Genomic DNA, 25,517 nt, shown 5'->3' with positions numbered 1-25,517 from the left:
TCTCTATATCTCCTTCATCCTGGCTTTACTCTGCTAAGCCATTGACCAAAAGCAGCTTCTTTATTAACCAATGGCAATAAAACATAATCACAGCAGATATTACTCCCACATCACCTCCCCCTTTCTCTTTGAATAAAAAGGAAGGTTTTAAATTTAACATAGTTAAATTGCATATAATAAAACAGTTATCAAGCAAGAATTATAGTTACAATATTTATATCTGCTTTATCTTTTATTATAACTAAGGAAAACTATAACTATAACTGCAGCAGGAAATGGTTTTGAGCTTTATTATTTTCATATGACGAAAAGCAAATGAATATTATTTCAAATTAAATGTTCTATCAAAAAGTTATGGCACAACCATACATGTATATAAATAAAACTTGTCCCAAATTGTGTTTGCTTCTGCTTTTTTAACCTGTAAATACATTAATAACTACTAAACTGCCAGTTAAAGTTTTTGGCCTTTTTCTTAAGATTTATATTGGTTTTTCTTATTTCTTATTTATATCTGTTTTCACCCCATTTTATCTGTGTTTCAGAATCCAGCTCAGGTTGGAACAGCCCTTCAGGTTTTCCATAATCTCGGAACTTTGAAGGATACTGTTACCAATGTTGTGGATGGTTATTGTGCTTCTTTGGAAGACAGTATCAACAATGCATTGGATGTCAAAGTTTTGACTCAGCCTTCCCAGTCAGCTGTGAGAGGTATGGGGATGGTTTATATTTAGCCCCTTTATTTATAACCAAGAAGTTCTTTGAATAGTATGTCGAGCACTCATGTTTCAAAGCAATCTAATGACTCATTTTTTAATAGAAAAATATGAGAGAAGAAATTACATTTCAGGACTTATTTATAAGTTTTGTTGTTAAGGGAGCTGCGGGCTGTGTTCCACCGCCCGGCTCCTGGCCACCGGCTAGCTTTATACCCGAAATAACAACACACAAACTGTATTCTTTTAAACACTGCCTGGCCCATTATATCTAGCCTCTTCTAGGCTAATTCTCACATATTAATTTAGCCCATTTCTAATCATCTGTGTAGCACCACTAGGTGCGCTTACCGGGAAAGATTCAGCATGTCTGACCTGGCGGCTTGCTTCATTGTGTCTGGCTCTGAGAGGAGCTGCATGATTTCTGTGCTCACTTCCTCTTCCTCCCAGCATTCTGTTCTGTTTACTCCTCCTATCTAAATTCTGCCCTATCAGATGGGCCAAGGCAGTTTCTTTATTAGCCAATGACCTTCCTCCATCATTTTGTGTGTAATCAGTGAATTGAACTGGTCAGTTGGTATATTCAGAACCACTGGATAAAGATGTCTAAGCTGTGGCATCATTTAGTTGGAAGGAAACAGATATATGAGAGAGAGAGAGAGAGAGAGAGAGAGAGAGAGAGAGAGAAGCTTGTATTTTTCTTCCTAAAGATTTATCCTGACATATACTTTTTCTATTGGTAAGGAAAACATTTTTTTTAAGATTTATTTATTTATTAGGTATACAACATTCTGCCTCCATGTATGCCCACACACCAGAGGAGGGCGCCAGATCTCATTACAGATGGTTGTGAGCCACCATGTGGTTGCTGGGAATTGAACTCAGGACCTCTGGAAGAGCAGACAGTGCTCTAAACCACTGAGCCATCTCTCCAGCCCCGAAGGAAAACATTTTTAAGGTATACCCTTGCTACTTTAACTTTCTGGACTTTTCCTTGTAAGTTTCATACTGAAAAACAGTAATGGTTGAAGCAGTCAAAATGACTAAAGCCCATGGGAGCAGGGTGGTGATGACAGGATGTAAAGACCACTGGGACTGAGTTGTAGACTGAAGAAGACACATCCGTAGCTGAGGCGCTGACCCCTCTCTGCAGAAGGCGGATGACCACCCGCTGTATGTGTTTCATTCTTCCTGCACGTCCGTCTGTCCTTCCATTTCTCACTGCCATGTGTTCTTCTCTTGCTAGTCTAGAAGAAAAGAGAGATAAACTTGCCTTTAAATTCCACTCCTCTTTGCTTTTGCTCAATTCTGACAGCTCGTCAGTTTTCCCTTCCTCCATGTTTCTTTCATCACACAGTCGTCCTGTTGTATCATCTTTAACTTAAAATCAAATATCTCTTGGCTCCCTTTCGTTGACTATGCTATTTTGCCAGTCTACAGAAAAGTTTTCCACATTATTATCTGTGCTCACTGTATCACTTCCCCCTGTACTTTTATTGAAGGCACTCGAAATCACAGAGTAGTCCTGAAATTAAACAAAAAGACCATGTATATTAATGATACTTCTAGTGCATAAGTAATACAAAAGAATTTCATTTTGGCTGGGCAGTGGTGGCACACACCTCAGCCGTATCTCCAGAATGAGTTCCAGGACAACTAGAGCTCCGCACAGAAGCCCTGTCTCAAAAACAACAACAACAACAAGAGAACAAAAGCAAAATTTCATTTTTATACATAACCTTAAGTTAAAGTGAGTTCATAGCTCCTGAATCAATTACACTAAAAAAAAGAAATAAAAGAATCTTAAGTCTCAACTAGAGTTTTAAAGGTTTGCTTCAGCCTCTGAATAGGTTCATATTCATAAGATCACCAAAGGAATTTGTTGAAAAAAAAAAGTCACCAAAGGAGTGTTTCCTCTCAAATTTTGCTAGCAATTATTTTCAGAAAGTTTGATATAATGTTTAAATTTCCAGGAGCTGTTTAATCTCATTTCCTATTGTGGTGTCAAGAACAGGAAAAAAATGAAAGCAATTTTTTGCATACTGTCAATCTCAATGTAAGCCTCTATTATAGAAAGAATAAAGGGTTTTTAAACTGCCTTTTTATGATCCATCGGAAAGTGGATATCATGATATAATGTAGAAGTGGTAAGCACGAGTTCCTCATCTTTTTAAGGAAAAAGTATTATCTTTATTTTTAATATGAAATGGTTTTCATGTTAATTTTCTCATATGTATTGAGGTTATGTAGAGTTATTTTAAATACTCATTAAAGTAGTTGAGTATGGTGGAGAATCACAACATAAATTTTTGTACATAGTTTAAGGCAAAGGTTTTTATATATTAATTGTAAATTTTCTATAGATTTAATATCAAATAATGTATTTTTTAAATGTTACTTTGAATATATAAAGAACACAAGAGCCGGGCGGTGGTGGTGCACGCCTTTAATCCCAGCACTCGGGAGGCAGAGGCAGGCGGATCTCTGGGAGTTCGAGGCCAGCCTAGTCTACAAGAGCTAGTTCCGGGACCAGCACCAAAGCTACAGAGAAACCCTGTCTCGAAAAAAAAAAAAGAACACAAGAAAACATAGTCTGACAGGTGTAAGATGGTATCTCAGAGTTGTTTTGATCTGCATTTCCCTGATGGCTAAGGATGTTGAGCAATTCCTTAAACGTCTGTTGAGAATTTTTTGTTTAGCTCTGTACCCCATATTTTAATTGGATTGTTTTGTATTTTGATGTCTAGTTTCTTTTCTTTCTTTCCTTTTTTTTTTGTTTTTTTTTTTTTTTTTTTTTTTTGTTTTTCGAGACAGGGTTTCTCTGTAGCTTTGGTGCCCTGATGTCTAGTTTCTTGAGTTCTTTGTATATTTTGGAAATCAGCTCTCTGTCAGAGGTGGGGTTGGTGAAGATATTTTTCCATTCTGTAGGCTGTCGTTCTGTCTTATTTACCATGTCCTTTGCCTTGCAGAAACTTTTCAGTTTCAGGACGTTCCATTTATTGATTGTTGCTCTCATCTGTGCTACTGTAGTTATATCTAGGAAGTGGTCTCTTGTGCTCATAAGTTCAAGGCTACTTCCCACTTTCTCTTCTATCAGGTTCAATGTAAGTGGATTAATGTTGAGGACCTTGGTTCATCTGAACTTGACTTTTATGGTTCTATTTGTGGTCTTCTACATGTTGACATCCAGTTTTGCTAGCACCATTTGTTAAAGATGTTTTCCTTTTTCCATTGTGCCATTTTGGCTACTTTGTCAAGAATCAGGTGTTTATAGGTTTGTGGATTAATGTCAAGGTCTTTGATTGAAATCCAGTGGTCCACATGTTTGTTTTTATTACTATAGCTCTGTAGTAGAACTTGAAGTCAGGGATGGTGATGCCTCTGGATGTTTTTTTATTGTTGAGGATTATTTTTAGCTATTCTGAGTTTTTTTTTTTTCTGTATGAAGTTGAGTATTGTTCTTTCAAGGTTTGTGAAGAATTTTGGGAGTTTGATGGGGATTGCATTGAATCTGTAGATTCAATTGCTTTTGGTAAGATTTCCATTTTTATTATGTTGATCCTACCTATCCAAGAGCAAGAAGATGTCTTTTCTGCTATCTTCTTTAATATCTTTCTTTCCAGACTTAACGTTCTTGTCAAGCAGGTTTTTCACTTGTTTGATTAGAGATACCCCAAGATATTTTATATTTGTGGCTATTGTAAGGGGTGGTATTTCTCTGATACCTTTCTTTGCCCATTTACCATTTGTATATAGGAGGGCTGCTGAATTTTTTTTTGAGAAAGGTACATTTATTATGATGTTTAAGACCCAAGAATGTGACAGTTTATGCTAAGTATTGTTTTGGATATGTGCATGTACACTAAAAGCTTAAAATCAGGGGATCATAATTCTAAATTTTTGAGGCTTTTTGCTCTGGAGAAAGAGTAAAGGAGCCAAGACTAGAAAAGAAGAAATGGAATATTATTTTATTTTCTGTTATGTTTCCTAACCTTGTGGCTAGTATTCACATAATTATTCCATGTGCACTATTTTTATGCATCTGTTTTGTGTATGTGTATGTATGTGGGCACACACATGCTGCAGTCTGTGTGTATGTCAGAGAACAACTTAGGAGTAGATTGACTCTGTCCCTCTACCATGTGGTACTGGGGATCAATCAGGTCATCAGGCTGATGGCCAGAACATTAACCCACTGAGCCATTTTGTCAGTCTCCAGATGCTTTTTCATATGTTGAAGTATAGATCTGATTTTTATTTTCTTCATTATATTTTAAATGATTTGATTCTTATCTCTGGTCTTTTTTATATGAATTTTTCATTCTGCATTTCTGCATTCATCTCTTCCTTCTATGGATTTCATCATACAATTGATTTTTCAAAAATGTTATATTGACACTGTTTTTGGAGTTCTCCCATGGTTGATAGTATTTTTTGCCCTGTGTTTAAATACTTTGAACAGATATAAATTTTCATTTATACTTTCTTTCCCTTAGAATTTTGTAACTTTTTGCAGTTCAGTGTGTAATGTTTGTCTTCCTTACTGAACTAAGAGAATAATTGTGGTAGAAATTTAGGAGATAAATGTGAGCTAAAGAAATAATGTCACTGTATCACCTCAGAATGACTTCGTGCTCAATGTCAGCCTGCCCTGCCTCACTGATACTGATAGCATCCTTGTACATCTAAGGATTTAAAAACAGATAGGAAGAGACTCAGTTTTTGCCCTGAGTCACTTGTCTTCACTTGGGAATGTCACGTGATTGGTAGGGAAAGAAGCAGAATATGTTGTATCTGTTTCTTTCCTGATTAGAGATATAGGTAATTTGTTCTTTTGTGTGTGTGTAAGTGCATTGTATGAGTGTGTGTGTGGGGGGGGGGGGTGTAATACTCCAGTGCATGAGTGTGTAAGGGCACAGAAGGTTATCTCTTCACCTTACTGAACCTGAAGTTCACTGTTTCAGTCATACTTCCTGGCCAGCAAGACCAGGAAGTTTTCTTGTCTTTCCATCCCAGCGCTAGCTATCAGCACGTGCTGCCATGCCTGGCTTCCACATCAGTTCTGGGGACCTGAGTTAGGTGCTCGTGTTGGTTTTTTGCATGTTACCCTTTGTGCTATCTCAGTTGCTCGGTAGTCAGTTTTCTGTGAATATCCTAATGACTTTTCCTTATTTTTACATTTAATAACTTTCAGACTACCTTGCAGATACTGTTTACCCATCATTTTTTGTTCATTTGATTTCAGTTCTAATTATTTTTGAGCTCCACTTGCTCTTTTTAGAATTTTATGCATGTTTGGTACGTCAGATGTTTGTTTTCCATGTTAAGTATTTTTCTGTAGTTATTTGAATATCGTCATATTTTATTTCATTTTGTATGATTTCTTCTTGCCTGTTCCTTAGGTTTCACTGTGTTTCTACCTTTGTTCTTTAGGATTTTGGGTTTGTTTTTAGTGTCATCTCTATTTCTGGTGGGAGAGGATGTTTTCTATATTTGTTATTGTGTCACAGTATGTAAGCAAAGCAGCTGAAGGAGAAAGGGCGTATTCTAGGTCAGTTTGGGGCATTTGGTTCTGTTGTTCCTGGACCACGGTGAGTTTGAAAACACCGTAGTGGGGAGCCCATGGGGTGTGGCAGAGCTGCTTACCATCTAGCAGTGTGGAGACAAGGAGAGGAAGGTGTAGCCACACCCCAGACCTTGCTTTGTCCAATTAGGCGTTACCTTCCTATAATTTCTTCCTCGCCCCCAGAGCCTATTGAAAGTTAACTCAGACAATGGAGTGATCTTCATAACCCAATCATTTCCTCAGAACACTGCTTCACTGGGGAACCAAGCCTTTGGAGGAGACAGTTCAGATTCAACTACAGAACTGAGTGATCTTTCTTGTTTCTTTGGAAGTACGTTTATTAGCCATGTTTGTCATTGTTTTTCTCTCCTCTACCGTCAGCATCTGTGTTCTGATTATCTTGGAAGTATATGTTTCCAATTTGGGGCCATTCAAGAGCTTTGTGTCATCCTAGGAGAGCTGGGGGGTTTTGTTTTCTTTTTTGTGAAGTCTAGTATTCTCAGCTTCCCCCAACCCTTTTTCTCAAGAACTTTACTCCCAGTAGCTCCCCACACTTGAGAATCAGTTCTTACATAAGTATCACTTTATTGTGGTTTGTTTTTGACTTTTCGACTTTATCATACTGCAGTGTTGAACAGTTTGCCTCTTTCTTCACCCATCCATGCCTGTGGATCTTAGCTCTAACAAAAAGTCAGTAGACAGTTTATACAGTTTCTTATTATTGATTTGATTTCAGGAGACTTTTAGCATTGAGTCTATTTCACCTTAATTTTTAAAATCAAAGAAGATAACTAATAAATGAAAGTTACAGTTGACTCATATTTGCCATTAAGCCTAAACCCACTCCATTTTCTCTCTTGCACAAGCCAGTGTTTTGTTTTAGCTGTTTCACTCACTACACTATATTTGATTCTTTCATCTGTAAATAGAATTAAATGCAGTTACAAACAGTGTATTTCAGGCAGGTGAGTTAGATTAGTGGGTAAAGTGTGTCTTCCAAGCCTGATGATCTGATTAAAATCTCTGGAAGGTCTGTGAAGGTGGAAGGAAAGTGCCAGCCACAAAGATTTCCTTTCACTTCTACACATGCACACCATGGCATGCATGTATTTTTTTTATGCACATCATACACAGTAACAACTTTTCAAAAATTAAATAATTCTTTGAAAATAATTTGAGAAAATGTCTCTCTTAGTTTGTTCACTAGGTTTTTTTTTTTGTTGTTGTTGTTGCTGTTTGTTTTGTTTTCTGACTTGACATACCTAGAGTCACCTGGTAAGAATTTCCTCCATCAGATTAGCTTATGGAGGTGTCTGGTTCATTTTCTTGCTTAGTTGGTGAATGATGTAGGAGAGTCCAGCTCATTGTGGGCCATAGTGGTCAGGGATGCATAATAAAGCAGGTTGAGCCATGGGGTGCAAGCCAGTAAGCAGCACTCCTCCATGGTCTTGCCTTCTGTTGTTTCCTTGAGTCCCTCCCTGCCTTAGCTCCCTCTGGGATGGTCTGTACCCTGTAAGCTATAATAAACCATTTCTTCTCCAAGTTGCTTTTGGTCATGGTTTTTTCCCATCAATAGAGAGGCAGACTAGAACAGTCAGCCAGAATAAATGCTTGGAAATTCACTTTACTCTGCTTCTCTGGACTTTGCTAAAGTTCTCGGATTCTTGATATCTTCCCCATGAACTCAATAAAAAGCATCACTACTCCACAGCCTAACTATTCTCATAGAAAGCCTAGTTCTCAAGTTCTGTATCACCAAGGAGATGTGAACTATGTAACTCCATATGGACTTCCTAAGTCAAAATTCAGGCAAGAGTTCACCATTCAATCATTTACCTGCTATGTTAGAGTTTTCTCACTTGACTAATGTCTGAAAAAAGAGAAAAAAAAAACAGTTTTACAAGCCCTTATGTTGACTCATATTTTCAGAGGTTTTGTTCCATACTCAGATGGTTCGTTGCTGTGCACCTTAGGTGAAGCTGGGCATCATGGTAGAGCAAAGCACCTCACCTCCTGGCTGCTAGGAACTAGGGAGGAATGACAGCAAGGAGCCAGAGCAAAAATAATCCATTCAAAAACATGCTCCCAGTTACCCATTTCCTCTGGCTCCCCATTGTATGCTCAGAGTTTTTAGACCATTCATGGACAAGATTATTGATTAAGTTAGATCTCTCATGAGCTAATCATCTCTAGAAGCACCCTTCCAGGTATGTTCAGAGATGTGCTTTACTAATCTCTACCTCTTTTTTTGTTAAGTTGACAGTGGAGACTAATCCTCAAACCTACCTGTCAGCTCATTCTGGGGATCCTTAAATTTGAGGACCATTGTCCTGCCTAGAGCATTCTGTCTTTTCATCATCTCTCCATCATCTCTAAAATTTCCAGTTCCTTTGTATCTTCCATTCAATCACCTCTTCCAGCATCCCTTATGTATTTTCTGTAGTCATTGGAAATACTCTGAATTGGAACCAAATCCTAACAGTCATTAAAGAGGAAGCATGCACTCGGGAGGCAGAGGCAGGCGGATCTCTGTGAGTTCGAGACCAGCCTGGTCTACAAGAGCTAGTTCCAGGACAGGCTCCAAAACCACAGAGAAACCCTGTCTCGAAAAACAAAAAAAAAAAAAAAATAAAGAGGAAGCATGCCTCTTTGGTGTGCACTGTCAAGATTCACTAAGCAGGGAATCTCTTATCTGTTTCACAGTTGTTCTCAAAATTGATTTTAAAGCAGTTTCCCACTAATGGCTCATTTGTCAGTTATCTGTCTCTTCTTCCTTTTAATTTATCAATGGCATTTGGTTTGAGTGCTTCATAATCAAGTTGAAGGGTTTATCTGATTCCTTATTTTTTTTTTTAGGTAAGTTATTTGCCTACTTTTTGTTTGTTCTTAATCTTGCTGGCTTTCAAAAGAAGAGAATACCATCAACTAGAAATCATCCATAAGTATTTTTTATTTAAGGAACTCTTAATTTCTTTTATTACTTTAATAAACCCAAATTCATGACAGTTTATTGTGTGTCTGAGTCTGTTAAATCTAATCAATAAAAGCACCCATTTATTTCAAATATTCTTTCCCTCCCTTTATGCTGGTATTCTCTTTAGTCAGTTGGTTATTTCGATCATGGTTATATCTGCAGTACAATGTATTTAGCTTGTGACCATAAAAACCCTTAGGCACCGTTTGTTGGTTATCTTTTTATTTCCTTAACAATGTATTGTGAGAAAAATAATTGAAAAGAAGGAGGAAATATTACCGTAAGAGAACTGTACGTTTAGAGGAGGCATAGAGTTCAGGAACATTTTGCATAATAGATAACTGGTTTTGCATTGTATTTTATATTCTAATAATGAATCCTGGTTTTTATCAGTGAGTTCTAGTTTGATTGGTTGGTTTTGGGAAGGGTGGTTGTAGAAATAAAAACTTGAATGCTTATAATTTTTAGATACTAGATATGCTTATAATATAAACATGATAATATACTCACTTAAGGTCACAGAACCCATTCCATTATTATGGATCATTTTCACTCTGCGCTGGTAAATCGGTTTGTGAATTACCTTTAAGTCCATTGCATTGTTCGCCATTACTCTGTTTATAATGAGAACATTAGTTGCTGCTTTTGAAAATATACCTGAACTAGATGCAGGCCTGTTACATCCAAACTGCACACACAGAAAACCTGTTGCTGTGATAATTTCCTTGAAGTTCTTTGTGCTCATAGCATATATTCTACTAAAGTAAGTCTTCTGTGATTTTAAATTATTTGAATTAACTGTTTTCCCCATGGTTTTTTTGTTAATTTGATACACAGATAATTTCATTGATTCTATATTTACTTGAATTCAATTTGGGGTCATGTCTTTGTCATTCTTGTAAATTTAATTTTGAATATGTGAAATATTTCACTTTGTTTGATAACTCTTCACCCTCTTTCTTTTTTAAGGAAACTGTTCTCATTAATTTTTATTTTGATTTTATAGCCCCATCCATGTGATTGTGTGATATTTCCTTTTCTTACTATACACAAAGATTTTTTTTTTTATATTGTGCAAAAGAAGCTATTTGTGAGAGAGGACACCTTTTGGTTTTTGTCTTCTCTGTACTTCTGCTGTATTTGGGAGCTTTTATTTTCCCCATTTCTCTGTTACTCTTAACCAGGAGGTCCTGGGCGAGCTACCATGCCAACTCCAGGAAACACAGCAGCTTTTCGTGCTTCTCTCTGGACCAATATGGAAAAACTTATGGATCATATCTGTGCTGCATGTGGACAGGTAAATATCTCAAGAGATGGAAAGAGCCTTCTAACTCCTGGTACTTCTGTGTCTTTTATCGTCCCTAATGCTCCAGCACCTCTGCTGGCTGACCGTAGTGTGTGTGTGCATAGACTCCTTGTCCACTTGTCCCATGTGATAGCAGTAATGCTATTTTTGAGGGACTTCTGAAATATACCACGCTTTTTCCAATTCCTAAGAGTTACATTGGTTTCACTTGGAAATAGCCAGTTAAATTTATGTTGCCCCTCTCTCTCTTTTCCTGCCTTTAGGTACAGCATCTACAAAAAGTATTAACCAAGAAGAGAGATCCTGTTTCTCAGATTTGTTTCATTGAAGAAATAGTTAAGGTATGTCTAAATAAGGATATTTTGTATATCACTCATGCAGAAAGTGGGAAGATGCTGGCAAGTATTATCTGGGTCACTGCCTTGCAAGGTAACTGTATATCAAAGACGATGTGTTTATTGACAACTATAAATTTCCTTGCAAGATAAATGTTAGCTGGGGTGTGGTATAATTTCTGAAGTGCACTACACACTTTCCACTTCTGTCATTGGAGTGGTGGCTTGTAACATTTCCAAAATTTCCACTAGAAACCCACCTGAAAGAAATTTAAACAGTAGCCACAGAACCCATTTCATTATTAGTTTGCCCCGAATTCTCTTCGCTGTGTTCTCCTTTCATGTCATGAAATCTTTCTTTTCTCCTAACCTGCTAGCTTCGTGGGCCATGAGGACTTCTTCCAAGGCAGCGACTCTCTGATTCTACATCTTAGTCATTAATTTTGAAATGCTTTTATAATTGGGTTACTTGCTAAGATCCTTGATTTTGAGTGCTAGAAAAGACAGTGTGTATAACATCCATAGTCTAATTACTAGTAAGAATGTTCTTAAGAGGTAGTTTCTGTTTCTTACTTGGGAGGTTGTTTAGTAGATCCATCAAGAATACATGAGTATGAAGCAACACATTGAGTTGAATATAAAATGATCGTGGACCATTTGTATCTAATGTAATGAATAAAGCTTATGGATATTTTAGTAGAATTGTGGAGCCATTTTAAAGCTCTTGTTTATCAGAAGTGGCTATTCTGCTCCTGGTAATTTCATAAATGTCCTGTAAAATTAACATGTATTGCCTTAGTATGATCATTTGTAAAAATGCATTCAAACTTATCAATTCATATTTCTTTTTAATTCTAGATTGTTTTCTCTCTCTGTAATGTGTTTTCTATAGCATCCATGAATGAATCAATAATTTCTTTATAAGTAAAAGTTTGAGGCTGATTATTAGACATTAGATTTTCAAGCTTAGGTGGTGGAGGGATAGCTCAGTGGATAAGAGCACTGACTCTTTCCTATTTTTTTTTTATTAAAAATCTTTTCATTTTCCATACAAACTCCAGTTCCCTCCCCTTTCTCCCACCCCCTCATATCCTCCTTCCCATCCCCCATATATTCTTCAGAGGTAGTAAGGCCTTCTTTGGGGGGAGTCAACAGGTCTGGCATGCCAGCTTGGGACAGGATCAAGCCTCCCTCACCCCACCCCACCCCACCCCGCATCAAGCCAAGAGCACTGACTCCAACCACTCTTCGAGAGTATCCAGGTGCAGCTCTCACCACCTGGCATCTCGTAATGGTCTGTAACTCCACTTCCAGGGGATCTGACACCTCTCTGAGCACCAGGCATATCCACGATGCACAGATATACATGCAGGCAAAACATTCATAACCCATGAAATAAAATAAATGAATCTAATATTGAAAAAAATAAAAAAGCTTAAGAAAGCAAAAGAGACGTTCAGTTTTTTGTTTGTTGTTGTTGCTTGGTTGATTGGGTGTTTTTTTTTTTTGTTTGTTTGTTTGGGGCCAGGCAAGAGTTCTAGTGTCAATGTAGAATCACCACTACTTTGTAATAACACTTGACTGTAAAGTGAGTTAGCAAATTAGTGACAGATTATTTAGGAACCACATAATGAAAAACAGACTGTAGATTTTCATGGACAGAATTAAGCCAGTTTGGCTGTGTGGGGGTGTGGATTTGATACTTTCATTTTCTAAGCCAGCAATTTTTATCTTCAAACGAGTTTTGTAATCATGTGTGTAGGATGCATTAAGCTAAATTTGGAATGTGTTCAGCATTTTAAGCTGCTATAGTACTAATGAGAATTTTAACTATGCCAAAAATGTGTTTTCTTTTGCCCTTTTAGACATAGCATATGATTCAGTAATAGCATTGTAGTCTCTAGTTAGAAACTTTAAGGCACCCAAATGCAAAATCTTAGCGTTATAGGTAAAATAGTCAACCTGACTGTGACTTCTTAATGTATTAAGCAACTGAAACAGGATAAGCCAGTTAGACAGACAATCATTTATTATTGAAAGTACTCTATCTATACAGGTTGGTTTCTATTTCTGTTAGTCTAGAGATGAGATTTTCTTAAGGATCTTATCACTGCAGTGCAAGCAAATAAGCCACAGAGAAGCATTGCATTAAAGCTGATACCTATGCCATACTAGCAAACAAGGCTGTCTGATGCTAACAATACATTTATTCCCACCAGAAACAACGGTAGACCCTTGGTAGAGGAAAGCATTCATAGCTATAGTCATCAGACTACAGTATGTATTACAGTTCCCAGCAATATGAGTTCACAGTGAAAAATGTCCACTCCTTTAAATTGAAAGCTATTATTGAGATCCAACAGGAAAAAAAAAATCAAAGAAACTCTCAGACTTTGAAAATATCTCTTGCACACTATAGATTTGGTATATTAGAATTATTTAATAAACTAAAATTAGTAAATAATTCCCGATAAGAAAATTGAAAAATAATATTATAAAATATTTTTTAAAGTAGCCAAATAGGACATTTGAAAATAAAAGCATTGAGGGTTGGCAAGATCACTCAGCAGATAAAGGTGATAGTCCTGTCAACCTGGCATCCTGAGTTTGAGCCCTAGGACGCAGAAGAGGGTAAAAGGAAAGAAGTCCTTCATTAAGTTGTCATTTGATACAAGCACCATGACACGTGTGCCCAGTACACACTTGAACATACACAGTAATAAGGTGAGTAGATGAAAGAATGAATAAACCGTTGAGATAAAGGTCAGCTGGTAGTTTAAACAAAAAGTATGCAAATCTGCAGAAACTAGAGCCTGGCAGAGAGTTAATGACAGTATTCAGCATTCTACATGAGGGATAAGTGTAGTGAATATGAACGAAAATGTAATGCTCTCATTGGAAAAAGAAAGCCAGGGAGTGTAAAAGAAAACCATGCTTTAAGAAAAGCATGGGCAGAATCCAAAATCCAATCCCGATGAAAGTTCTTTCTACTCTGTCATTTCCCAAGCTGGTAAAGGGCTCTGGTGAAAAACAAATGATAACATTCCAGTCTACAATGAGGACATCAAATATTTCTTCCCTAAAATAGTGTAGAAGATAAGAACTTCTATTTCTCATTGTTGTGTTACAGCAGATGATAAGAAGGAACAAAAGACGTCCACACATGTGAAGATGCACATGTACATGGTCCTTCCCCAGATGCAAACTCACAAAACCCAGTGCAATAGTCCGAGAAGATAACAGAGCTGTTGTTAGTTTTGCTTTGCTAGAGAATACAAACTGCACAGCCCGCGTGCTGTGTTAGTCAGTGTTCTTTGCTGCCAGCGTCTTCCTGACCACAGCAGCTCACAGAAGAATATGTAATTGGAGCTGGCTTACAGTTTCAGGAGTTTAGGACATTTTTATCATGTCAAGGAGCATGGTGACACACAGGAGACATGTTGCTGGAGATGTAACTGAGAGTTCTATATCTGGATCCACAGGCAGCAGGAAAATAGAGACACTGGGCCTGGTTGGATTTTTGGAAACCTCGGAGTCCACCTCCAGTGACACACTTCCTCCAATAAGGTCACAGCACTCCCTGGTGACCAGGCATTCTAATAAATGAGCCTATGGGGCCATTCCTATTCAGACCATTACATACAAAAAAGAAATCAGCTGCACTTTCTATACAGTTCTTCTGTCATTCACAGGGAATTGAACCTTACTAATTTTAATAATTTTACTCTGTTTTTACATACGAACATCTTTATTTCTGAGATCGGTTTATTTATTCAGAACCATTGTGCTTTTACATACTCAGTAGTTGTTCACAGAGAAAAAGAATGTAGATGGTAAAGTAAATGCGGATGATTTGAGCAAATGGTGAATGGATTTTCTTTCTTATTTTATTATATTACCTCTAAGTTTAAATTTTCTTAAAAATTAAGGATTATAAAAGTATATGAGTATATTGTGAAGAACTAACTTTTAGATGCAAGTAGCAATGGACACATTTCTACATAAATACGTTTTACTTGTTTACTTAGAATTAGAAATCATAATCCATATTCCTGTAGCTTTTGAAGAAATGGAGTCTGTTGTTTAAGCTCTTATGAAAAATCAGTCAGCCCAGACACTTGTTTATAGGTATTTATGAAGAATTCAAGGAAGAGCTCATTCTGTTATCCCCACCCACCCAACCCGTTTAGTTGGTCTGTTACACCTTAATGCTAAGCACAAAGATGATAAAGAAAATTATAATTCAGTCCTATTCAGAAGATATTAAATGCCACAGCAGAACTCAGCAGCGTCACTATCTTGATATAGAAGACGTATTTGACAGTTGATTGTATGGATAACTAACAAAAATACAAGGCATTAGAGATGAGAGACATTAGAGCTTCTCTTTTAGATATTTGGAATGCCAGCTCCTCATTTGATTCTTTTTTTGCAGGGGACAGGGTTCAAGAGAGAGTTTCACTGTGTTACCCTGGCTGTCTTAGAACTCACTCTGTAGACCAGGCTGGCCTGCCTCTGCTTCCTGAGTGCGGGATTGAAGGTGTGCACCACCACGCCTGGCTCCTCGTTTGGTTCTTGGTTAGCAAATATTTTCTCGCACTGTGCCTCTCTTTTTACTTTATTGATTGTTGTCTGTATATGTGTATTATGTACATGTGTGTATATTTGTGTTTTGTGCATTCATTGACGGGTGTGTGTGTGTGTGTGCCCAAATTACTGGCTTAAGTCTCATCTGACATGGAGTGCTGACTTGGATCAGTAGTATTTTAGGAGCCTGAGTAGCTGGATGACAAAAGGCAGCATTTGAGATTGGATAGAACTTTTTATTTATTTTTTTATTTTAGTTTTGGAGACAATGAAACTCTATTTAAAAACCAAACCACTTGGAAAATATATCGCAAGCTTGACAGAAAACAGACAAGTATATCACTGTTTCAAGTAATTAATTGTAGTAAACACAACATAGTACTTACTCAAAAGATAAGGTGCCATGTCAGGGCAGCAATACTGCACTGCAAAACCCCAGGCAAACTGGCATTTGGTAAGGTGTGTGCCTATCTTGCTTTGTAGTGGTTCTAGCTTTCCTTGGCCCAAGTTGCTTATTTTTAGGCCTCCTTGTTGCTAGAGGATTACCTCTATACAGCTCTGTGAATTCAGGGGGCTGAGTGAGTACTAATGGATTTGGACTTTTATTCTGTGAAATCTAGGTTTTCCCAAACCCAGGACTTCTCAACAGTTCCTGTTTGGCTATTTACTCTTAGCTGCTGCTATGTAGCTGAAGTATGTACTGGTGTGTAGTCCAACCCCTTTGTCTTCATGGGCGTGTGTCCCCTTGTTGTAGAAGTCAGTGAAGGACGCTGTTTCCCATGCACGGTGTAACAATGCCCTGCTTCTTCAGGGGCTTCCAGAATAACAGAATTTGAAGAAATGGAGTTTCCAATTCTGACAGCCAGAAAGTACAAGAAACCTTTAGAAGTTATTCAAATTACTCTCCCAGGGCTGGAGAGATGGCTCAGAGGTTAAGAGCACTGACTGCTCTTCCAGAGGTCCTGAGTTCAATTCCCAGCAACCACATGGTGGCTCCCAACCATCTGTAATGAGGTCTGGTACCCTCTACTGGCCTGCAGGCATGGAGGTTGAACACTGTGTACATAATAAATAAATAAATAAATAAATAAATAAATAAATAAATAAATCTCAAATTACTCTCCCTCCTATGTCTTCAGTCCACTCTGTGCCCTTGCATTTAAGACTGTGAAGGAAACCTTTTCCTCCCTCTAAATTACTAGCTGACTGGGTTTGTTTCAGAGCATATGCAGGGTGGTGTGGTGATTCTGTGGTAAACAAGAGCTTGGCAACAGACACACCTCTCCTCACAATAACCAGTAGGTTGAAGAAACCTGCCACCTTAGATGTCTATATAGTAATAACTTGAGCCATTGGTACAAGGGCAGGGAACTGGTGCCCAGAGGTGAGTGGCTCTGCCTGTAACCTGTCATGTCCTCATTCATAAACATGCCTAACCATTCTTCCTTTTAAATAGCCTGCCTTCGGCACCACGGTCACTGACAAGCAATCTTGTTTTCCGATGGTTGACAAGAGACTCCTTCATCTTCCTGGTCATTGTTGGAATGAGGTGCATGTGGCCATCCACACACTTGGCCACACAGCTGTCCAGCTGTTGCTTTACCTATAGCTCCTTGCTTCCTATATCCGTTAAGTCTTTGGCTTTGTCATTGCAGTGCATGGTGCACCAGGCCAGGCAGTCCTAGTAGAACCTTTCCAGCTCACTTGTCACCATGGCAGTTGGCACTAGACCCAAACATGAGGCCCTGCGTCTTCTGGTGTTCTGTCTTCACACTTTCACCATGCTGTCCGCAGCCTCCTGCACTGGAGTTGCTGCTCCTCCACCATGGTAACCCTGTGCTGCACCGTGCCAGTGCCCTGTTTATTTTTATACTTTTTTTCTTTGTCAGAGCTGCTGAGACTTAACCCCTGATGGTTATTTTTCAGCAAAGAGAACTTTTTTTCTTTGCTTTATATTTGCAAAGCCAGAATTTCTTTGCTTTGAATTCAGAAGATGATTAAGAGCTAATTTAAAATTCATATCCATTTGGCGTCTTTGATTGCCTGCAGGCCTCCTCATTCTGACACAATCTCTCCACAGAGGTCTCTGACACAGACTTTTCCCTAAGTCATTTGCATCCTCTTTCTTTTGATCTTAGCCTGACTCTACTGCTTCTCTCTGACTTCTTCTCAGTCAGCTCACTTGGCTTAGACACACATGGTGTCCCTTATCATCCTCACTTCATACCTTTGTCTGGAAGGTAGGAGGACTTTCATTCTGCCCCCCAACCCGTTCCTTCTTGTTGACAGAACTTTCTGTCCTGCCAGCAGCTCCCAAATCAACACAGTGAAGCTTGTATTAGTTACAGATGCTCAGCCAGTAACTCAGGCTTGTTACTAGCTAACGCTTGCATTTTAAATTAGCCCATATTTCTCACCTCCACTTTGCCATATGACTTGGTACCCTTTCTCATACGGCTTACCCATCTCACCTCTCTTCATCTGCTCAGTCCTTCCCAGCTCTGCCCTTCTTCCTCGTAGCATTCTCAGTTTAGCCTCCTGCCTAACTTTATCCAGTACAGCTGTTGGCTAGTCAGATTCTTTATTAATAAAATCACAGTGACATATATTCACAGTGTAAAGGAATATTCCACATTTCCCCCATTTGTCTAATTAAAAGGAAGGTTTTTAACTTTAATCAACAAAAATAGTTAGGAAGTATAAGGATTACAGTTACAATATCTAGTTCATTATATTTGGCAAAATTGGAGAAAATACTCTATTATATATCTTGTCTTGGTGACTCTAAAGTTTTATACCTAATTTGCTTTTTATCATAACTAATGAAATTTTAACTATAACTATCTAATTTTCAACTCTGTCAAACACCCCAGGAGGGTGAAATGTTACCTAACAACAGGGATACCTGGCTGTCTGGACAGTCAGCCTAGATCCTTCTGTAACATTTGGACAACCAACTTTGGCATATAGGCCTAGTATATCTGACAGCCATTTCTTTGAAGCAAAGAATTTTGAAGGATTGTCTTACCTGTCTTAGCAAAGTTTGCCAGTCACCTTTTTTGTGTCCTGCTGGTCCAGTTTAAACAGTATATTGCTAGCAGTTGAGGTAAGGGCAATTTCTCTGCCCAAATGGTTAGCTTTTGGTCATAAAGAAAGCAAACTCCATATGTTGTTTCTTTGATGCCCATCATCTTCTTTAAAGTAGATTGGTGCTGCCAGGGCAGACATGTCTCACTGTCTTGAAAAGCCTTAAGTTATTAAGTATATTAATAATCTGTAGGTCTTGGAAGTGTTTGAAGATCTATCTATATAAATATATCTGTTTCTAACCTTGAAAACATACCTAGCATGACTCTAAGTCTGACTATTATAGATGACAGTTAATCTCTATTTCTTAATTATATATTACAGTTTTATTTCAGCTGCATAAACATAATACACTAAACAAGAGTAGAAACATGTCCCGCGTTACCGTCTCGCCAGCAAGGACGACGCGGCACACTCAGGATCCTTCTTCAGAAAAGCTTTAATGCATCTTGAGAGGGAGAGCATAAGCTTACAGAGCAGAGACCGCAGGGGAAGAAAACCCAGCCCTTAAATAGGTTAATGGTCCTCGCCTAGGACGTGTCATTCCCTGACTGGCTGCAGCTCGTCAGCCCTTATGACGCCACGGGAGAGGCAGTTTATCGGTTTGGCGCTACCGGATGCAGGCGCCATCCTGTAATGGAGTATGTGGCTCCCCACAGAAACATAATACAGAATAACAAAATTAAACTTAAATTTGTATCAATAAACCCAAATTAATACCAATGTAAAATATTTTTAGATCAATTGTTGTTTTTTGGTTTAAAATTGACTCAACAATTTACCCTTTTATCTCATTTCTATATCACATCTTCCTTTTTAACTTTAGATCTTTCAATTTAACTCTTTTGTTTGCTCTTTTTTTTTATGCTATGACCAACAACTTGAGACCAACCCCCTTAAATGATAATAAACATCCTTAACCCATGTTTGGGGAATGTGGGTGTTGTTCTCTAGACTGCTTGTTTGGGGGGCACATTTTTAGGGGAAACTTGAGAAAATCAGAATAATTGTTAGGTCTTGGCTGGGCTGTTTTGTGAGGCTGGATCATCTCACCCAGCAGCCTTGAGATTGTTGTGGATGCTGGATCAACTGGGCCATCAGTTTTCATTGGTGTCTGGTCCCCTTGTTCTGAAAACATACAAATTTTAAAGGTAACATATATTACAAGTATGAGATATGTGGCAAATACAAATCAGTTAGGGATGTTTTTTGGTTTTATGTTTGAGCAGGTAAAATATACATCAGTTCTTTTAGGTTTATTTCTTTATGCTTATTAGCCAGGATTTTCAGGGGGTCTTCCTTAATCAGACCTAATCATCTAACTTTGAATGAGTGTACAGCCTTTCGTTTCCCATAGAAATTAAAACAACCTCTTCCCCAAAGTAGCCTATCTTTTGTAGTGAAGATATTTTTTAAATGTATAGGGTGGTTTAATCTAGCACTCTTTGGTGGGAAACAAAAGCTGAAATGGAGCCTTTGCTGGACTTGAGCTCTGTAGTGCTCAACCCGTGAAGAAGATGAAAGCAGAATGAAAGAGCACATGTAACAAATGCAGCAAACAAGGGCGCGCAAGGAAGCATAAAAGGCAATGATGAAAGCCTCAGCAGCCTGTCGCGCCCGCACGCCCTGCCATGGTTTCTTAGTGAGTGCAAAGCTGTAAAAATAGAATTTCAGTGTTGTATTTTAAGGTCACATCTGAAAGCAAACAATATCTAAGGAGTGAAATGGAATGGTCTGTGGAACAGAGACAGAAATCTGAATGTGAAATGAAATAAACTCTTTCCAGAAAATATAATTAGTTTATTAATTAACATACTAATTTTATTCATATTATTTCAGTTATTAAATGTTGAAAATATTTTATTATTCATTTTAACGTGTAAAATTCCTTCATATTATCTGTATAGAGAAAGTATCTCGCCGGGCGGTGGTGGCGCACGCCTTTAATCCCAGCACTTGGGAGGCAGAGGCAGGCGGATCTCTGTGAGTTCGAGACCAGCCTGGTCTACAAGAGCTAGTTCCAGGTCAGGCTCCAAAGCCACAGAGAAACCCTGTCTCGAAAAACCAAAAAAAAAAAAAAAAAGAGAGAGAGAGAGAAAGTATCTCAGTCTATGAAGTTTCCCCCCAAAATATGTTTTGAACCATTTTTTTTTCACCTAACAAGAAAAGTAGCTAGCATTGGGAAACATGTAATGGTACTTTGAAGATAGACATCTGCATCTTTCCACATATATGCATACCTCAAAAAGGTAACGTTGGATCACTTTTAAGAATGTAAATAAAAAATTTCCAGCTGTCAAAGCAATTTGATTTTAATAGTATGTTCAGACCAGACCTGGTGAAACATGCCCATAATGACAACACTCTGGAGCCTGAGGTAGAATGAATTGTGGTGAGCTCAAGGCCGTTATGGTCTGCTCCATGAATCCCTGTTTCGAAAGAACAAAAAAGAGAAAATTTATTCTTATTTCAAATCACTGTCTTTGGGTTGAAGTCATGGTGTGTGTATACAAGGACCATACTGTCTTCTGAGACTCAATAACATATTAAAATAATAATAACATAGATTTTATTCTAAAGTAGGTAGTAGGAGGCTGTCATCAATGTGATGATATGATTTTACTCTTAATGTTAAGAAATCTATTAATATTTTAATGTCTCCAATAAGAAAATATATATACATTTGATTTGGTGCATAAAGAGAAACAAACCTTAATATATAGCTAACCTTCATTGAGGGCTTATTACATGTTGTATTGACCCAAGACTTTTATTAACGTCTGTAATCTTCATAATAGTGCAGAAGTGATGGTTCCTCTGCCAGCGCATCTTACAGATGAGGAGAGGGCAGCCAGTGCTCGTAACTGTGGGTGTCTCTCCTGCCTTTGTTGCACATCTTGAAATAAACAGTGTTTTCCTGTTTGTGTATTTGCTCACAGGATGGACAGCCTGAAATTTTGTACATGTTTTGGAGTACAGTTACCCAGGCACTTACTTCTCACTTCCATGCAGCAACAAACTGTAAGTTTACCTTCCTTTTGGGTTCATTTCAGATGTTCAGTTGCCTTAAAATTTGATGTTAAACTTTTGCTGTATTGTTTTATAAAACAATTTTTTATTATTCTACCACTCCTGACTGGGTGGCGGTGGTGCATGCCTTTAATCCCAGCCCTGGAAAGGCAGAGACAGCTAGATCTCTGTGGGTTAAAAGCCAGTTCTATCTAGAAGGCGAGTTTTAGAACACCCAGGACTGTTACACAGAAACACTCTGTTTTGAAAAACCAAACCAACCAAACAAACAAACAAACATAACCCTCCTGTCATTTCTGTTAGACTTTTTTTTTTTTTTAATTTTTTCAGACAGGGTTTCACTGTGTTGTGTTGCCCTAGCTGTCCTGGATCTCACTCTGTAGTCCAGGCTGGCCTTGAACTCACAGAGATCTGCCTACCTCTTCCTCCCTGGGATTAAAGGCATGAACCACTACCACCCAGTTTAGAATATTCTTAATTGGACTGAACATTTCCTGTGTGGATAGTATAAAGCAATTGATGCTAAAGTTTTAGTTAATTCTTTATTAGAGTGAATTATTTTTTAAATGAAGATGTAAAAATTAAGATTTGATATAAATAAAGAGATCTGAATTGTGCATCACAAGTTGACCCTTAGAATCTGATTCACTCGGGCCTATCAGACGGCTCAGCAGGTAAAGGCACTTGCCACTCTAGTTTGGTGATCTAAGCTTTATTACAGGATTCATAGAAAGGTAGAGAAATCTTGCATGATTTTGTGTGCAGTGATGAGCTAAATAAAGTGCATTGCTTTTTTTTTTTTAAAAAAAAAAAAGGTAGGTAGCAAGAACTGTCTCCTCAGAGTTGTCCTCTGATACCCACATGCACACTGTGGAATGCACTCCCCAGCCCTGACGGTATACATACAATAATAATGAAATAAACTTAAAGAAAAAAATTAGGATTCACATAACTTTTCTTGTTGTTTTTATTTCTTTTAGACAGGACCTCAATATAGAACTCAGGATGACTTTGAACTATGGCAGAGTAGCTAGGAAGAGTGAAATATGTGAACCAACTGATAGAAACAGATGCATCAAATATTAGCAGAGCTCGGGAATCCTGCAGGAGAGGGTGGCACAGGGGTGCAGGATGCCGCAAGGAAACTCACAGAGTCAGCTAAGCTGGAGTCGGGCTCATGAACGCGGAACCGACAACAGGAAGCCTGCATGGGATTGACCCACACACTTTCCATATATGTGACAGTTGTATAGCTTGGTCCTCTTGTGGGACTCCTAACATGGGAACAGGTGCTGTCTCTGACGTTTTTACTGGCTTTTGGAGCCCTACCTCTCTCATAGTGGCTCACCTTGCTCAGTCTTATTGCATGGACTGCAACTTGATATACCATGCTTTGTTGATACTCATGAAGACCTGCCCTTTCCTGAACAGAAATGGAGGGGGAGTGAAATGAGGGGGTGGTAGGGGGGGACTGTGGCTAGGATGTAAAACTAATAAAGTAATTGATTAAAGAAGAGAGAGATGTGTAAGAGTTTATCACCTCTGAGGCTCCTTGGCAAGATCATCATTCTAGGAAGAGAAAATAAATACTGTCTGAGTTTTTATCTTGACCGCTATCATTGTCAAATATCAAAAATGTACTCTATTACCTTTTTACAAGTTATTTAAAATACAGGGTTGTAGTAGACAGGTTCTTTTCCTTTCGTCAGTCTTTTGTTTTTTTAACTTTTTATTTTATTTTATATGCATAAACGTTCTGATATAAGCATTCCATGACACACATCTGGAACTCCAAGAACAACTTTTGGAAGTTGATTTTCTCCATCTTCTATGTGGGTTCCTGGAATTAAACTCAAGACATCAGTCTCATAGGGCAAGCCCCTTTACTCATTGCATCATCATCCTGGCCATAATTTATCTGTTAATAATTTTTTCAGAATGATATCTACTCCTCCAGAGCCTTTAGCATACAGGAAAATCTTAAACCTTTTAAACACAATATATTTGTTTTTTTGGAAAAGTCTTAAACTCATACATTTTAGAATATTGTTGATTACTGACTGGCTCAGCACATTTTTCTCATGGAAATTGTATAACAACAGTTCCATAAGGTAAATTCACCTCAGCTCACCCTCCCCACACAAGGAGTTGGTGCTCTAGGCAGCAGGGCTGTCTAGCAGTACCCTGTTTGGCACTGATATGTTACTCTTACTCCCAGTTATTTGGCTAGACTGCCTTCTCTTTGTAGATTATATTTTCCTACTTTTTGGTACAAGCATATTTCTCTTGTGTATCAGACACTGAGTCCCACCTTGCTTGGTGCTGGTTGCCTTTGCTGCCTTTAAATACTCTTGCCGTCTGTTGCAACTACTCAGATACAGATTGAATCTGTGGGGTCTTGTTTTAAGTTTTTTTGTTTGTTTGTTTTTTTAGCAAAATTGGAACAATGATTAATCTAGGACTTGCTATTTCCTGCTACTGAGGCAGAACTGCTAGCACCTTTCCACATACTAAAAGTTTACTATGGAGGTCCTAGCCAGGCTTTCTGGAACAGGAATTATTTATTCTCAGTCTACATGGTGAATAGATATTTTCCCTCTAATGTTTGGGGTGGCTGTTTATCCTGCTAGGGGTTTCATAATACAAATGCTGATAAGAGTTTTGCCTCATTCTCTGGGCGAACCCTTTGTTGGTCTCTTGAGTACCTCTCCCCTCTCTGGTACATCCTTCCATGATCTGATATGCTGGTCTGTTGCCCCTTCCCTTTGCTATGGCTGGAAATTCCTTCCAAAAGTAAATATTCAGGTAGCCTATGTTTCTTGTCTCTCAGAGATCATATCATTTGTTCTGTAATGTGAAATGTCTTGGAAACCATTGTTTCATAGATTGCATCATTTCTGTACTTCATATAGGAGGATCAGTCTTGCCCTTTTGTATCATCTTGATCAATCAGAAACATAAGTCCCTAATCTAGTTTTATTACCACCATGACTGTATTACTTGTTAACTTTTATTACATTTATTTATTTGTGCATGCCTGTGCATGTGTGTGTACATACACACCAATGTACTTTATGTGAAGTTCAAAGTATGCCTTGTGTGAGTGTCGTGGCTAGTTCTCTCTTGCCATGTCTTGGGTACCAAGCATAGATCTCCAAGTTTGGCAACAAGTTCCTTTTCCTGTTGAGCCATCTCACGGGACTCCTAATTTAGTTTCAAATGTAACATGAGGGGTTGCTTGTTGGGGTTTCTGTCCTGCCCAGTTCCTACAGCTGGTAAGCCCCCAAGAAAATCACACACAGAGTCTGCATTAGATATAAACTGATTGACCCATTAGCTCAGGCTTCGTATTAGTTCTATAACTTATATTATTCTTATCTATGTTAGCCACATGGCTCAGTACCTTTTTCAGCGGGGCAGGTCACATCCTGCTTCTTCGGTGGTCTGGGCAGGACAGAAACCCCAACCAGCAGGCCCTCATGCTATATTAAAAAGCAATGATAATGATACTGTTGGTGTGTGTGTGTGTAAGAGAGAGAGGACAGACAGACAGACAGACACACACACACACACACACAGAGAGAGAGAGAGAGAGAGAGAGAGAGAGAGAGAGAGAGAGATTCTCATCTTTGCCTGTCTTACTTTCTCTAACCATTATAGATCTTGGGACTTGCCATCTATCCTACTTTTCCTCATTTTGCTCACTCTGAGTAATCAGACCTCTGGAGGCAAGGCAGTGTCTCACGAAGAAACTCAGATTCTGATACTTTTCTTTCAAAGTGGAGCCCTGGTTCCTCTCCTTGACCTACAGCTACATAGAGTTTCCTTCTTTTCTAGTTGTGCATTTACTCTTGCTCAATTTGGTTTTGAGAAAACACTTATCAACATGTTGGTACTTTCCCTTCTGCGTTGGAAA

General features: G+C 38.3%; 1 protein-coding gene across 2 annotated transcripts in view; it reads left to right on the top strand.

Annotated features, from left to right (window-relative positions):
- The window catches only part of Cog5 (component of oligomeric golgi complex 5), a 235,607-nt gene that overhangs the window by 137,544 nt on the left and 72,546 nt on the right, over positions 1 to 25,517 (top strand). For both annotated transcript variants that reach the window (XM_041657980.1, XM_041657978.1), the window contains 4 exons: positions 546 to 711; positions 10,441 to 10,553; positions 10,826 to 10,903; positions 21,511 to 21,592. In XM_041657980.1, the coding sequence (XP_041513914.1) occupies positions 546 to 711; positions 10,441 to 10,553; positions 10,826 to 10,903; positions 21,511 to 21,592 (439 nt within the window). The remainder of the gene's footprint in view (positions 1 to 545; positions 712 to 10,440; positions 10,554 to 10,825; positions 10,904 to 21,510; positions 21,593 to 25,517) is intronic.

This window comes from Microtus oregoni, unplaced genomic scaffold, assembly GCF_018167655.1.
Source record: "Microtus oregoni isolate MIOR12 unplaced genomic scaffold, Mior012 000009F_ref0000495, whole genome shotgun sequence".
Classification (NCBI taxonomy): Eukaryota; Metazoa; Chordata; class Mammalia; order Rodentia; family Cricetidae; genus Microtus; species Microtus oregoni.
Note: the sequence above shows the minus strand (reverse complement) of the source record. Positions and strands in the feature narration are given on the sequence as shown.